The following is a 13,927-nucleotide window of genomic DNA, read 5'->3' on the forward strand; positions in this document are numbered from 1 at the left end:
GTTGTTCATGGGTACACAGTTTTTACCAAAGGGGATGACGATACACTTTTTGGCATTGAGCTTCAGGCCATGGCTTTGACACCAGGTATCTGTCTCAGTGAGGCCCTTTTGTAGTTTGTCCACATCGTTAGGAGTTTCGATTATGGCTCCTAGTTTGCAGACATCTGCAGACTTTGTTAGCCAAAGACCTTCTGTGCTGGCCTCCACTTCAGAGAAGTAGATACCAAACAGGAGAGGACCTAGGACTGAACCCTGTGGTACTCCACTTGTCACTGGTCTGATGCCGGATTTGGAATCCGCTACTTTCACAGTGTGGGTTCTGTCTGTGAGCCAGTTGGCAACCCATCTTGTGACATAAGGATTTATACCTAGTTTAGTGAGCTTATCTTTAATTCCAGAGTGGGAGATGGTGTTGAAAGCCTTGGCGAGATCTAGATAAGCTGTGTGAACCATTTTACCCTCATCTATGGCTTTGGTGACTGCTTCAAAGAAGTCAGTCAGGTTTAGGAGACATGATCTGCCTTTTACAAATCCAAACTGGGTAGGGTCCAGAGTTTGGAGATTACCAATGTCTTTGTTTATGAGTTCCACAATGATATTGTTCCATGGCCTTGCAGACCAGGCTCGTCAGGCTAATGGGGCGGTAATTCCTGGGGTCCGTAGTGGCTCCCCCTTTGTGGAGTGGGATAACTGTCGCGGTGCGCCATTCAGTGGGTACAAAGCCTGAAGTGAGGCTATGATTAAACATGGTACTTAGGTAGGGTGCCAGTTCATTCTGTAGTTTGTGTAGAACGCAGCCTGGGATATTGTCAGGTCCCATGGATGCTGCGTTCTTGGCTTTGGAGAGTGTGTTTTTTACCTGTGCAGCCATGATTATAGGAACTTTGCATTCTTCCAGTATAGAGATGGGCCCTCTAGGGGGTGAGAGAGGGGGTAAAGTTAGCACTGAACTTATCTGCTAGGATGTTGGCAATATCAGTTGGTTCTGTGTATTTAGTGTCATTGTGCTGTCACTCAGAGCAGATCTGAGTGTTCCCATTAAGATTCTTGACATAGCTATAGAATGCTTTGTGGTTGTCTTTAGAGTCAGTGACAATTTAGTTTTCGTAACAAGCTTTGGAGGATTTTATGAGGGATCTCTGCTTCTTACTGAGGTTTACCAGGGAGTTCCTCCAGTCATGGGATTTTACTCTCTTTTTTGCAACAGTTTCTTTCTTTTGTTGTAGAGTTTGTTTATGGCAGAGGACCACCAGATTGGCTTCCTTTTTTTGGAGGATAACATCTTGGTTCTATTAGGGATCGCGTGATCCATGCACTCGTGTAAGTGCTTATAAAGTGCATTTGTGTAGGATTCTGCAGTCATACCTCTATTGTCCGTCTGCATGGGTGTCATGAAGTTTGCCACTTCTGTCTTAAGAAGTGTGAAGTTGGCTTTGGAGAAGTTTTTTACAATGGTTTCCCTAATTGGGGCTGGGGGTGGGATCTGGATGTCTAGGCTGATTAGCTTGTGGTCGGATCTGCCCAATGAGGAATTGACCTCTGGTGTGGAACACTGGTTTCCCATGTGCCTCATACTTTGCCCTGTCCTTCATACAGTTTTCATTTATGATAAATCACTGAAGGCAACAGTCAGTAAATGCCAGTCATTAGAGATTCATACTTTTTTATCCAGAAAATGCACACCGACACAAAATATGTTGTTCAAATGAACTTTAAGAGAATCGACATGATATTTAAAAATTGATCCTGATTTTGAACCTTTTACCCTATTATTTTCCACTTTGGTCAGAATTTTTGAGCAAAGAAGTTGGTGTGTGTGTGCGTGTGTGTGTATGCATGCGTCTGTCACAATGGGCAGGTCATATAACAATGTTTTATATATTTAATATTTATTCACCTGGTAATTGAACTGGTTTGAGGACCCTTTCCAGCCATGACCCCAGACTATGAAATCGAAGACAGCAAGCAAACATGAGGTATTACTTAGAACAGAGATGCAGTACATTTACATTAAACTGGCTGAATACATCTGTTCATGCCCAGTACTGTAATATCCTGTAAGATGTATGGGTTATGCCTTGTCCAAGACACAACAACCAGATAGCATCTAAAAGCTTTATCTCTTTCTCCCACACTTCCACTGTGATTACTGAATGGGCAGCTTTGTAGAGAGAAAATTAGTAGTAAGAGGGGAAAATCATTAGTACTTTCTTGCTGCCTCTTGTAGAAGCAGCACAGAGGCTTCACAAGAGTAACAGCCATCCTTCAGTTCCTTTTCTTGCAGGTAAGTCCCCTTTGGAAAGCCTTCCAAACATAAATATTTGCATTTTATATATGTATATTTAAAAAAATGCTAATTAATATTATTTGCTTTTTAAAGGGACTGTCCCTTTAAGAAACCCAGTATTTTTCTGTTATTGAGGATCTCCTGTCAGGTCCTGCTATTTTATCTTTGGCATCACCTTATGTTCCCAGACTGGACAGCCTCCCAGTCATGGCTACTTCTTGCTTATTATTTTTAATGTCAGAAATATGAATTTTGACACAGGTCACTCTTGCCAGGGTCCACCATTCACCTTGAACCATTTTGAGCTGCTGCATGGAATACTGATCCAGTACTCACCGCATTCATGTGGGGACTAGACAGCTCAGCAGCTCTACCCCTCATGCCTAACAGTAGAGGAGGCTTTGTCATTTGATTTACACTTTATCCTCCATGCATAGCATAGAATGACATCAATGCAGTTTGTGTGCATCTGCTGCCATATTTACACCTTCTGTTGCAGACAGTTTAACTGCATTTCCATTTATTTTGTCTGAGGTAGCTATCACCACCCACATTCAGAGGATAGGCGTATAGTCAAATATGAGGTCCACCACATATCTGGGAACATGCAAACTTCATGCTTAAGAAAGGAAAGGTGCATCTCAGTCAACAAATAAGTATGTCTTTATTAACTAGATAATAATATTACTAGTATTAACATTATTAAACTGTGGCTTTGTTTCGCACTTTTTTCAGCAAATACATTCATTGAAGCAAGACAACAATCCGTTAAAATATTTAGGAGTTCTGCAGCAAACCTGTTGTACAATTTAAAAAAAAAATTAAAACCAATACAGATGGAAGATGCCAGTTATAGTTCTATAAATGTGATGAAGTGGTTATTGACATAAAGTAGTTGCCAGAAAATGTGGACAGAGATAATCTGAAGGCTTAAGCATTAATTGTGAAATCCACTAAGTGGTAGGTGCACCTTTGTGTTGATAATTTACTAGTGATTACAGAGCCTTATTTAAACACAACTCTTGCTGGATCTTCAAAATGAGTACTACAGAATGAGTTCTTTTATAAGCTCAAGTATGGCAAGTCTGAGTATTGAACCTGTAAAAACATTGTGTATTTATGGGAAAATGTCTAAGTTTGAAATGTCCATATCGTGGAGAATTCTCTCTTCTCTCTGGTACACTGATTTCAGAGTTTATATAGAGGAAGTATGGATGTACAGGGGGGCTTAGTCCCTACAGAAACATTTTTAATGTGTAATGGCGATCATTCACAGTTTTTCTTTTTTTTCTCTGCAGAACTGCACTTAAAATATCTAGGTTTTGATACTTGCATTATGGTGTCTCAAACTCCTGATTTGGGCACTCTGCAGAGTAAAGTGTTGGCTTAATCTCTTATGAGATAAGAGTGAAGGGCATTAGAATGCTACTCCTGGTCTAGGGTAGAGTATTTGTGTACTAGTAGCACAAGAAGAGAATTTGGTTTTATTCTGTGTACATTAGTGCTTCAAGCAAACCAAAATAGGATCATAGGATGTACAAGCCAATTTTGACTAGAGGGCCGTGTGCACTTTGTCATAACCCACCTTCAGGATCTACCACCTTTTACAAGGAGGGTTGCACCTGCAAGCCCAAGGGTGAATGTAAGAGCACCAATCCATATGACTGAGCTATGTTTTATAAGGAATTGCATTTCTTGACATGGGGAGGGGGTTCCAGAGCAAGGAAATGTGCTAGGTGATAAACCTCTACCTACTTTTATTTATTCATTGAGATCTCTTGTTCTAGTATTGGCTACAGAATTTGATTGTCAAGGAAAATGAGGATGAAAAGAACAGGATCCCTAAGGGAAGAGCAGGTTAGGCACAGGTCTCCCGTCAGGAACCTGTATGACACTTAATACAAGGACAAGGACTCCAGTCTGCCTTGGTATATAAGGTTTTTGAGACCAGTGATCTTTTTCCCTAGAAAAATCTTGTTTTTTTGTCTAGTTTTTGCATGCCTAACCAGATACATGCCAAAGGGTGCATTATATTTTATAACAAGTCTGCCATGGACAGAATATAGGGGAACAATGATTTCTTTGGTTTTGGAAGAGATGCCTTTGGCAGTTATTTGTAAAACATAGAAATATTTCCTAACTAGTCACCACATGTTGGTAAAAGGAGAGGGAGCCATCAACCCAAATGGCCAGATCTCTGGTCTCTGATTTGTATGGTAATAGGATGTTTTCAGTACAAAACCCGCGGTGATGGTGCTGCGGTAGTGTTGTCGCCTCACAGTAAGATGCTGTCCGGTTTGATTCTCAGCTAGAGCGTTTTCTGTGTGGAGATGTGCATGAATGGGCGTACTTTCGTTGAAGGTTGTGCGTCAGGGCTGGTAACTCGGCACGTAAAAATCAACTACCAATCATTAGCGGACCGGAGTTCCGCTGTGGCGACCCCTAACTGGGAAAAGCCGAAAGACGCAAACAAACAAGGATGCACAGTGTTTCTGCTTCCCGAAAATAAGGTGCTACTGTGAGCCAAAACATGCATACTGGGTGTTCTTTGAATGTGTCGGGAATGCACAATGAGTGATACTTCTGACATTAATTTCTGGTATGTTAATTTTAAAACCATGTACTCTAGACTGTGTGCAACTGCTTGCTTTCTGGGATAAACTATCCAGCATTGGTGTAACAAGTAATACTAAAGGTTTTATCTTTAATCATTAATTCATAAATCATAAAAACAGTAATTTAGCACTGAGGATTAGTCAAGATTGCCTACTAAATCTTCTAGGTCTACCAGTGAATTGCAAAGGCACAACTAAAAAACACCTGATGTTTCTATTAAACCAAAAACCTGGATTAATCCTCATTTATGACTTATCTATGTTGTGCTGTACATTTCTGGTTTATTTGTTTTAGGTTATATCTAGTCAACTACAAAGTGCAGGTGTTAAATTTTCCATTTGATCCAAATGTGTCTGAGAAAACTTCTTTTGTGTAAATAGGGTATGTTTAACACCTTTTGTTTTCTTACTCTTTTTTTTTTTTTTTTTTGTTCTGCAGAGAAAGCACAGAGGGAGCCAATGTAATTGTTACTATTGAAGAGAAGGTTATAAGGATCCGAAATGCAAAGGTGAGAAGCTATCTTTTTTTTTCATTACCCTCTTTGTGTTCATCTGTTCATCTACTGCTAGTGGAGAGGCTGTGGCCATGTGACTTTGACAGGATTTAGCTGCTTAATAATGGATGTAAGTAGGAGGTAATTTATGTGGCTGTTATCTTACAGGAGTAGTACTACCAAGCAAGCATTTTTCCCCCTCACACTTTTGCTGCAACTGTTTCCAACAAAACTCTTCACGTTATGGTGACAGTCAGAGTTGAAGGGGCATTGTTTTTACCTAGAATATCTCTGATAGTACAGCATGTGCCTGCATGTCAGACTGTGAAAGATGAAAATGTGATCCTGACATCTTTCACTACTCCTGTGTGTCCCCAGATTACTGCCTATGTAGTGGTCCCGGCTTTTTGGAGCTTCACCTTGCAGGCAGACTTGCACACTGAAAATGTTTTAAGCCACATCATAGAACACAGGAGTACATTCCTTGGACAATTGGTTTGAGCTGTTTATGAAACATCTGTGGTCTTATACTCTGTCTCCATGTCTTTGGACTGAAGGGTTATCATTTCCAGGCACTGTCAAGTTATGAGATTATAGCACCTGACATGTTTAGCCTACCACAGATGACTGAGGCAAAACTATTGAGTCAGCAGACAAAAACAAAGAAAAGAAAATGGAGTAGATCACAGCACATTTATGAGGTCGTAATCCATACCAAATACCACAGCACACACAGTCAGTGTAGTGGGTCATTGGGAGGGGGCATTTGGTACATTAAGCAGATGAGGATTTTGGTTTGCCTCTTACTTACCAGGGAGGTGCAATGGCATAGTGATTACCATTGCTACCCTTCAGGGCATGGTTTTTCACTTGAGTCTTGACTGCAGTGCCATCTACGGTGAAGCTGCATGCCCTTCCTGTCTCCTCATGGGTTTTTGTTGTGTGTTCCGGTTTCATGCTACATCCCATAGAATTGCCATAGGTGAATCGGTAATCCTGCAAATCGTAGGTGTACATGACATGTGTGTCTTGCAACTTTGTAGGATGCCTGACATGCCCTGGAACTGGACTGGTGTCCTGTCCAGGACTAGCTTTGTTGCACAGAGTGCTGAGGTAGGATCCAGTTCTCTTACTGAACCTTAAAGTAGCTAAAACAGGTACTGGAGAAAGAAGGGATGAATGTTTCCTGCTGTTGTATCACTATGATTATGAAGAGCAGCACATGTTTAGTTATTGGCAATGTGATAGTTCTTCTACTGGCTGCTGCAGAATTCAGTCATGTAAATGCAAGGAGGAAACGGATGATGCTGTTAAGAAAGAATGCTTGCATATTTGTTGTTTGAAGCATTACTTAAGAATTAAAGAAGTTAATAATGTTTCTTTTGATTATCTCCGTCTTTTTAAAATGCCTCTTTCATGGAATAGAGGCAAATTTGTTTGTAATTAGCATTTTCATTTTGCATTCCTGTTTTTTAAAATATTAATTCAATTGAACGAAGGTACAGTCATTCACTTGCTTTATAATACTTGATCTGTGGGTGGTGGTGGAGGGGGGAGTCTGTGACGCAAGACATTTTATGTGTATAGTCCTTTTGTTCAATGAATGTGGATTAACATGTTTCACTTGCAGTTTGTTTTCTGAAAAAGATGCTCATCTCATTTTAAATTATTATTCCTAATCCAAAAATGTTCATCTGCTTTGTATGTCTTGGTCCTTACCCACACCTTTCATTCCATTCCTCTTCCCAGTATAACTGATTTGTTAAATATTCCTGCGTTTGGTCTCGGTCACCACATTTTATACTGTGAGACTAGTAATATGTGAAGGTTTGTTTTTTTCAGCCAGCTTTTTATTGAGGTTACATAATATTGGTCTGCTTGGGTTATAACATAACTTGTTAGTTTAATTTAGCCTTCATTAAGGTAAAACCCCAGTGAATATGTGGAGGTGGGAGTCAAATGAAGCTGTTTACAAAATAGGTAGGAAAAACAGAACAGTCATATTGCTGTACTGTCGTGCACATGGGAGAAAGCTAGTACAGGCCACACAGAACTCACATTTAGTCAAAGATCCCTTCTACCTACCAGCTTTCAAAATCTCCATCCCTGGTAGCTCAGTTTTTCTACTCAGTAACACTAAACTGCAGTGGAAGAAGTCTGTAGTAATTTTCCACATATATTTACCATAAAATTAGAGGAAGGTCATAGAAGTGGCAAAAAGAGAGACTCCAGAAAAAAGACAGTTACCTCAGAAAATGTAAACATGAGGGTTCATGTCAAAAGCTGATTAAACACAGAAAAAAAGTGCTTTTATATATTTATTTTAAACAGATTCCTATACCCCTGCCAAAATTTAACAATTTGAGCTTACATTTTCAACACAGACACTGTCTGTGCACCAGAGCCACCTGAATGAAGTTGTGCAACTCAGATCCAAAATGTAATTTACAAAAATGACTGTAAAACAAACAAAAAAATGGTACAGTATTTAGACAGACATCTTCCTAAAATTTCTACCCTGAAAATGTCATACCATTATTCCATATAATTAAAAAAAGTTATACCTCTACAGCACATTCACTTAGTTAAAATGGGTAGAGGAACTTTGTTAAATTAAACGCTACAAAACATTTAGTTATACATAAACTACTGATGATTGTCTTTTGGCTTTTCCCGGTTAGGGGTCGCCACAGCAGAACTCCGGTCCGCTAATGATTGGCAGTTGATTTTTACGTACCGGCTTTCCAGGCCTGAAGCATGCCCATTCACGCATATCTCCACGCAGAAGACACTCTAGCTGAGAATCGAACTGGACAGCGTCTTACTGTGAGGCGACTATACATAAACTACTAACATGCAAGAATACACAGGTTCTCATTTTATAAGTACAGTCAGTCACTTGGGGTTGCATGGTACAGATATTCTCACATGCCCAGAGATGCTGGTTCATGCTTCACAACATCCTTTGTCATGCAGTAATAGCTGTAGCATGCACACCATTGTGCCTTAATTGTATACAGAATATAAGTGAACTATAGTTTGTTGGTATGACTGTGGTGTAATGGACAGGCATGGATACCCTGACGATCTTTTAACAACCCCCTGCTCCAAAGAAAATTAACAATGGTGAAAGTCACAGGGTTTCTTTTAATGCTTATTCAATAAACATAGTTGGTATTTCATTTTAAGGTGACACTGGAAAATGAAGAATGAATAATTAGTTATGTTTCTTTGCTGCCACTTCTAGAAATGGTTTTGTAGCAAACTGAAATTCAGCAGTACTGTTAAGTACAATACCTTAACATGTCTGTGCTAACCAGATGCTTACAGAACTTAGAATGTTGTTCTGGTTAAATGTAGTGCCCACTACAGAGTTTGAGATGTTTAACTTTAGTAAATAAAATCTAAGTATTCAGAAAGTGAGACCAACCAAAACAACCGCACTGTTTGGCTACAGTTTTTTTTAGCATAATGTTCATCAGCCTGTACAATACCAATGTTTTCATACAGGGTAACCAAGTAGAACTAAATGATTATGTGCACTCTTAAGGCATAATTTTCCACTTAAGGTATGTTTTTAGAACATCTATTAGGCTACTGTTGCTGAATTAACTTTCTTTAGAGCTCGTTAATTAAATGCATGAAATCTGTTATTTAACTAGGATTCAAGTTTTAGTTGCTGTTATTCATCTCACAGGTGAACATAGAATTCCTTTACTTCATCCTTTACTGCTGTGCAGTGTGTAATGCATCTTTTTTCCTGCAGAACTGCTTACATGCTAATAGTCAAAATGTTTGTAATTGACTTATATATGCCCTTTGAACAGAATTGGGTTTTGTGAATGGTCAAGTGAGCAAAAGCATAAGTAGTTAGAAACTGAAAAGTCCTTGTGCAGTGTGAATCACTGAGTGTGGTTGTAAGTAATGTTTGAGAGAGAGTTGTGGTTTGTCTACTATAACTGGGAATATATTATAGACATGAGAATTTTGTACCATGTCAGTGTGATATCATAGTTAATATGTATAAGTAACCAATAGTGTTAGGGATACAGTCTCCCACAGAGGAAATGCAGGGGGCCTTCTTCCCTGCAGAAGCATTTCTTTTTGTGTTTGATGCTGGGGATGAATTTGCTGCAGTTTTTCAATACAGTGTTATCTTTTTGCCTAATTGAAAACTTGGTCCAGTCAATTGGCTAAATTTGACAACTTGGTGCTCATTGAATATTCTGTTGAAGTAATTGAGCAGATTTAAATTATGTTTATCTTACAATCGTTTTTTACTACTAGTGTTTAGAAGTAGAATGGTAAGAGGGAAGGTCTGTGTGGTAAATCTGTAACTAGACTTGCACCAAGGTTTAGTTAGTTAATCATTTGATAACTGGATAAGCAGTAACACAGATAACTACTTCAAAGAGTATATATGTATGTGCATGTATATATATGTGTATGTACACACACGCACACACACACATATATATATATATATATATATATATATATATATATATATATATATATATATATATAGATATTTATGTGTGTGGAACTTTTAGATTAGTAAATCAAATATGAGCAGAAGGAGAACATGGAAACCTCAAAGGCAGTAATTGGAGATCAAGAACATCCCGTGTCCTGGAATTGAGAAGCAGTATGGTGTCCATTAATGGATGAGCAAAGAACTTTGATTTAGCAAGTAACAAAGGTGACTATGGACAAGTATAAACATGTATTTATGAGGTGGGATATGATTGTGGAATTTGTAAGGTGGGACTGACCCTGAACAATGAGCACCGAATATGAATTTGGAAGGTTGGGGGCCCTGTATAACAAGAATTCATTCACTATTGCAGTGACCTGGATAGTGAGTACTGAACAAAAATTCATTCTGTACACAAACCCTAAACCTGAGTTTGGCTAATTGACATCAGTGACCCCAAAATGGAATGGGTAAGCTATTCAGAACTGTTGTTTAATCAGTCTGCATTCTGAAGTCTAAGTTGTCATTGTGGAGTTTATCTTAAAAGCTGATTTTTTTTCATTCACTGCATTTTTCAGGTTTCCTACTAGATTCATCTTTTGGAATGGAAATAAGTAAGGCCAGTGCATTAGTTTATTAAGTGAAACCACACAGAGAACATTTTGTAGATTGTAGAACAGTGCTTACCAGCTTCCGTTATACCTTCCATTCTTCTTGCACTGTCCTGATCATTAACTTCTCACCTATACCTAGCTGTACACTGTCCTGATCATTAACTTCTCACCTATACCTAGCTGTAGTACTGCTCATCAACCTCTACCTTTCTCTCACTATAATCTTTCTTCAATACATCTTAAACCAAATTTCCACAGTAATCTCCCTCTCACCTCTTTACCTGTCTGCTATCCCCACACTTCTTGCACTACTAGCTATGAATTTCTTATTATACATTCATCTTTATAACTTACAAGTCAGAATTATCTATTTCCACAATTATTGACTGCTTAGTAAACAAGTTACTACTCTAAACTGCTTTGTCAGCCAATATTTCTACCATTCACCACAAATGTTAAACTCACTTTATTTGATTGTATAATTTTTTTCTATGAAATGTATGTTATGTCTAGATATTAGTATTGTTTTACCTTCTGTTGTCCGAACATTGTACTGTAGAGCTTTTCTCTCCGGGCCTCCACTGAAAATGGGTTTCTGACTTTCCCGGTCACCAGAGGTCAATAAATACATAAAATTTAATATCTGAAATGTTTTGACTTTTAATATAATTATGAGAGAATCACAGCTTTTTAATGTTTTCAGAATATTTATCTTAGGAGATTGACATTTTTTAGCACGTTCATCTAAGGGGTCTACTTTGTACACTTAAGTGATTTTTCAGTCATTACTTTTGTTTTGTAGTTGTCCTGCTTGCAGTTACCTCTCTGGATGGAAATATGCTGCTGTTTATGAAGGGATGCCTCATATAATTTTGTAGACTTGGCATAAAAATGTTTGTCATATTAAAATTTAGATTAACAACTTTCATTGTTAGTAACAGGATAAACCTTCCAAAAACCCTTTGTACTGTCTTTGTACTCTTTTTGTGTGATCATGTAGTTCCATCTTAAGAGGTGATTTGTATTTACTGTACAAAAACAAAGTTTGTTAACGTGAAGTCACATTGTGAGCTGTTTATGGATGGGTCCTATAAATAGCATTTCACCAATTCAGTGAAAACGTGTTGACTAAGTCAAAAGCTACAGGGAAGTATTAGCCATATTAAATGCAGACATATAATATTGACAGTTAGTTATAGTCTGGGAGAAACGCTCACATCGCTTTACACACTGCATAGGTAACGTTACACATACAGCATAAAACGGGCACAGTAGTACAGTGATCAGTGTTGCTGCCTCACAGATCTTTGTTCTCTGGTATGATGTTCTTCATGTTTCACTGTTGCAGTCATTACATTTGGGTTATCCTGCTGACAGGCTGCCCCCAGTCAGCCTGAATTCCAAAGTCTTGGGTCCTGCGTCAGCTGTCGTCGCCCCTTCCCTGACATCAGGTCGTCAGGGGTATAAAAGAAGCAGCCAACGCCATTTTCTCCAGTCTTTCTTGCCGCGCGGTGCCCGAAGCAGAAGCAGTTCGCAAGTGCCAGTTGGCCAACTCCTGAGATTTTCGAGTTCGAATTTCAGATCCGAAGTCTTCTATAAAGCTAAGTACCCTGTTGGGGAAACTTTTTTCTTGCTCCAGAACCGATGTCAGAAAAACTTAATAATTGTATTTCTTGTGGGAACAAATACCTCATAAGGACTTTCATTCTTACTGTATTCCTTGCCTAGGCCCTGATCATAACTTTCTGGGTTGTCGGTTTTGTGCTAGATTTAACCAACGCAGTATTAAGCGTCGGTATGATTTTGCTTTAAACTACTTTACGCAGGTTTAATTATCCAGAAATGTCAGAAAGTCATCCGACTACCGGAGTTCACAAAAAACTCAAAGAAAAACAGCCGAGGCCCAAAATCGACGACGAAGCTTCTCCTAAGCCAGTCACTGGTTTGCCGGTTCTCAGGCACTTTCGCAGCCCCTGACGACCGCTACTTTAGAGTTGCAGGCCACTACTAACTCCCACGTGGAGTCTGCCATGCCGCTGGAAACCCAAGGTATTGGAGCCTTGGATGCTAATCCTTCAGATGGGTCCAGAGCCGCTGAGTAGGCTGTATTCAGACCCAAACATCTATACATTAAACCGACTTCAAAGGCGAAGACTAAAGCACCTTCAAAGGCAAAGAAGCAAACTGAAGAGCCACGTGGACTGGCCTCCATGCCAAAGAAACAGATGCTTAAAATGGCCAAAGACTTGATTACCTTGATCAGGGGTTCCCATCCCCCTCCTGATAAGAGGCCTAGGCAAGAGACTGACTATGAATCTTCAGATCAGGTTTCCATTTCTTCTGATTCCTCTTCTGATCAGGAATTTTCTTTTCCCCCTATGAGGATTCTGATGCTGAAGACTCCATACCTTCAGCTTCTCCTCCTGAGGACTATTCTTTTGGGGAAACCTTGCATACCATGAGGGAGCATTTCCACTGGGAGAGCCAAGATTTTTCAGAATCTAAAAAGAGGCTCAGGGATTTCCTGTTACTACCTCAGCACAAGCCACTAGCCATCCCTCCTGTGTTAGCCATTGTAGATGTGTTTTCGGAGTCTAGCCTTACCCCTGACTCCTTGCCTCCAGCTCCTGTTAAGCCTGACAGATATTACAGGGTTCCTGGCTCACATAAATTCCTTTGAAAAAACCCTGCTGCAGACCCAGAAACTATTTCTCAGGGTCCCAAGGGAGTTGAGGCTTCCACTGCAAAAAACCCTACCCCTTCTGACAGGGATTCTAGGGCGCTGGATAGATGGGGAAAAAGGTTTACACATCTGCTTCTTTGGCTATAAGGGTCTTAACCTGTCAGTTTCATATGCTCAAATATCAGCAACATGTCATGGCATTGTTTAAACCTTAAATGTTGTTAAACTCTGAATGTGCAGAAATCAAGGAAATGCAGGATATATTGCATGCAGCTGAACAAGTTGGAAAGCATGCTTTGCAATGTGGTTTTGATTCTTTAGAGGCCTCCTGCAGGACCGCAGTTACAGGTTCTGTAATTAGAAGGCATGCTTGGTTAAAGGAACAAAATCTGCCTGATCATGTTAAAGTTAAATTATTAGATGCACCTTTACAGCATGATACTTTGTTTGGTGTTAAGGCAGAAGAGGTGTTAAAGAAAATGGAGGACAAGGCTAAATCTATGCAAACGGTCAAAGATTTCTTATAGGTACAGCCACCTAGGTTTAGTAGACACTGGCCAACAAAAAAATTGGTCCTTTCCTGTGTCAGTCCTCAAAGGGGCAGACCCAGACTCCCTAGAGGCAGATCCCAGGCGCAAGGTTCATGCAGGTCAAAGCAATGGGGTGCTTCTACCTCCAAAAGTGGAGAAGACAAATCACAACCTTACAGGAAATGGTCCCAATGACTTCCCCCTGCCTGCACCAAGCACTTATTTCC

General features: G+C 39.5%; 1 protein-coding gene across 1 annotated transcript in view; it reads left to right on the plus strand.

Annotated features, from left to right (window-relative positions):
• STARD9 (StAR related lipid transfer domain containing 9) overlaps positions 1-13,927 on the plus strand; it is a 1,457,104-nt gene that overhangs the window by 163,395 nt on the left and 1,279,782 nt on the right. The window contains exon 2 of the mRNA XM_044073541.1: positions 5,342-5,411. Coding sequence (XP_043929476.1) covers positions 5,342-5,411 — 70 coding nt within the window. The remainder of the gene's footprint in view (positions 1-5,341; positions 5,412-13,927) is intronic.

Source organism: Protopterus annectens, chromosome 6.part0 (assembly GCF_019279795.1).
Source record: "Protopterus annectens isolate FY-2018-M chromosome 6.part0, PAN1.0, whole genome shotgun sequence".
NCBI lineage: Eukaryota > Metazoa > Chordata > Ceratodontiformes > Protopteridae > Protopterus > Protopterus annectens.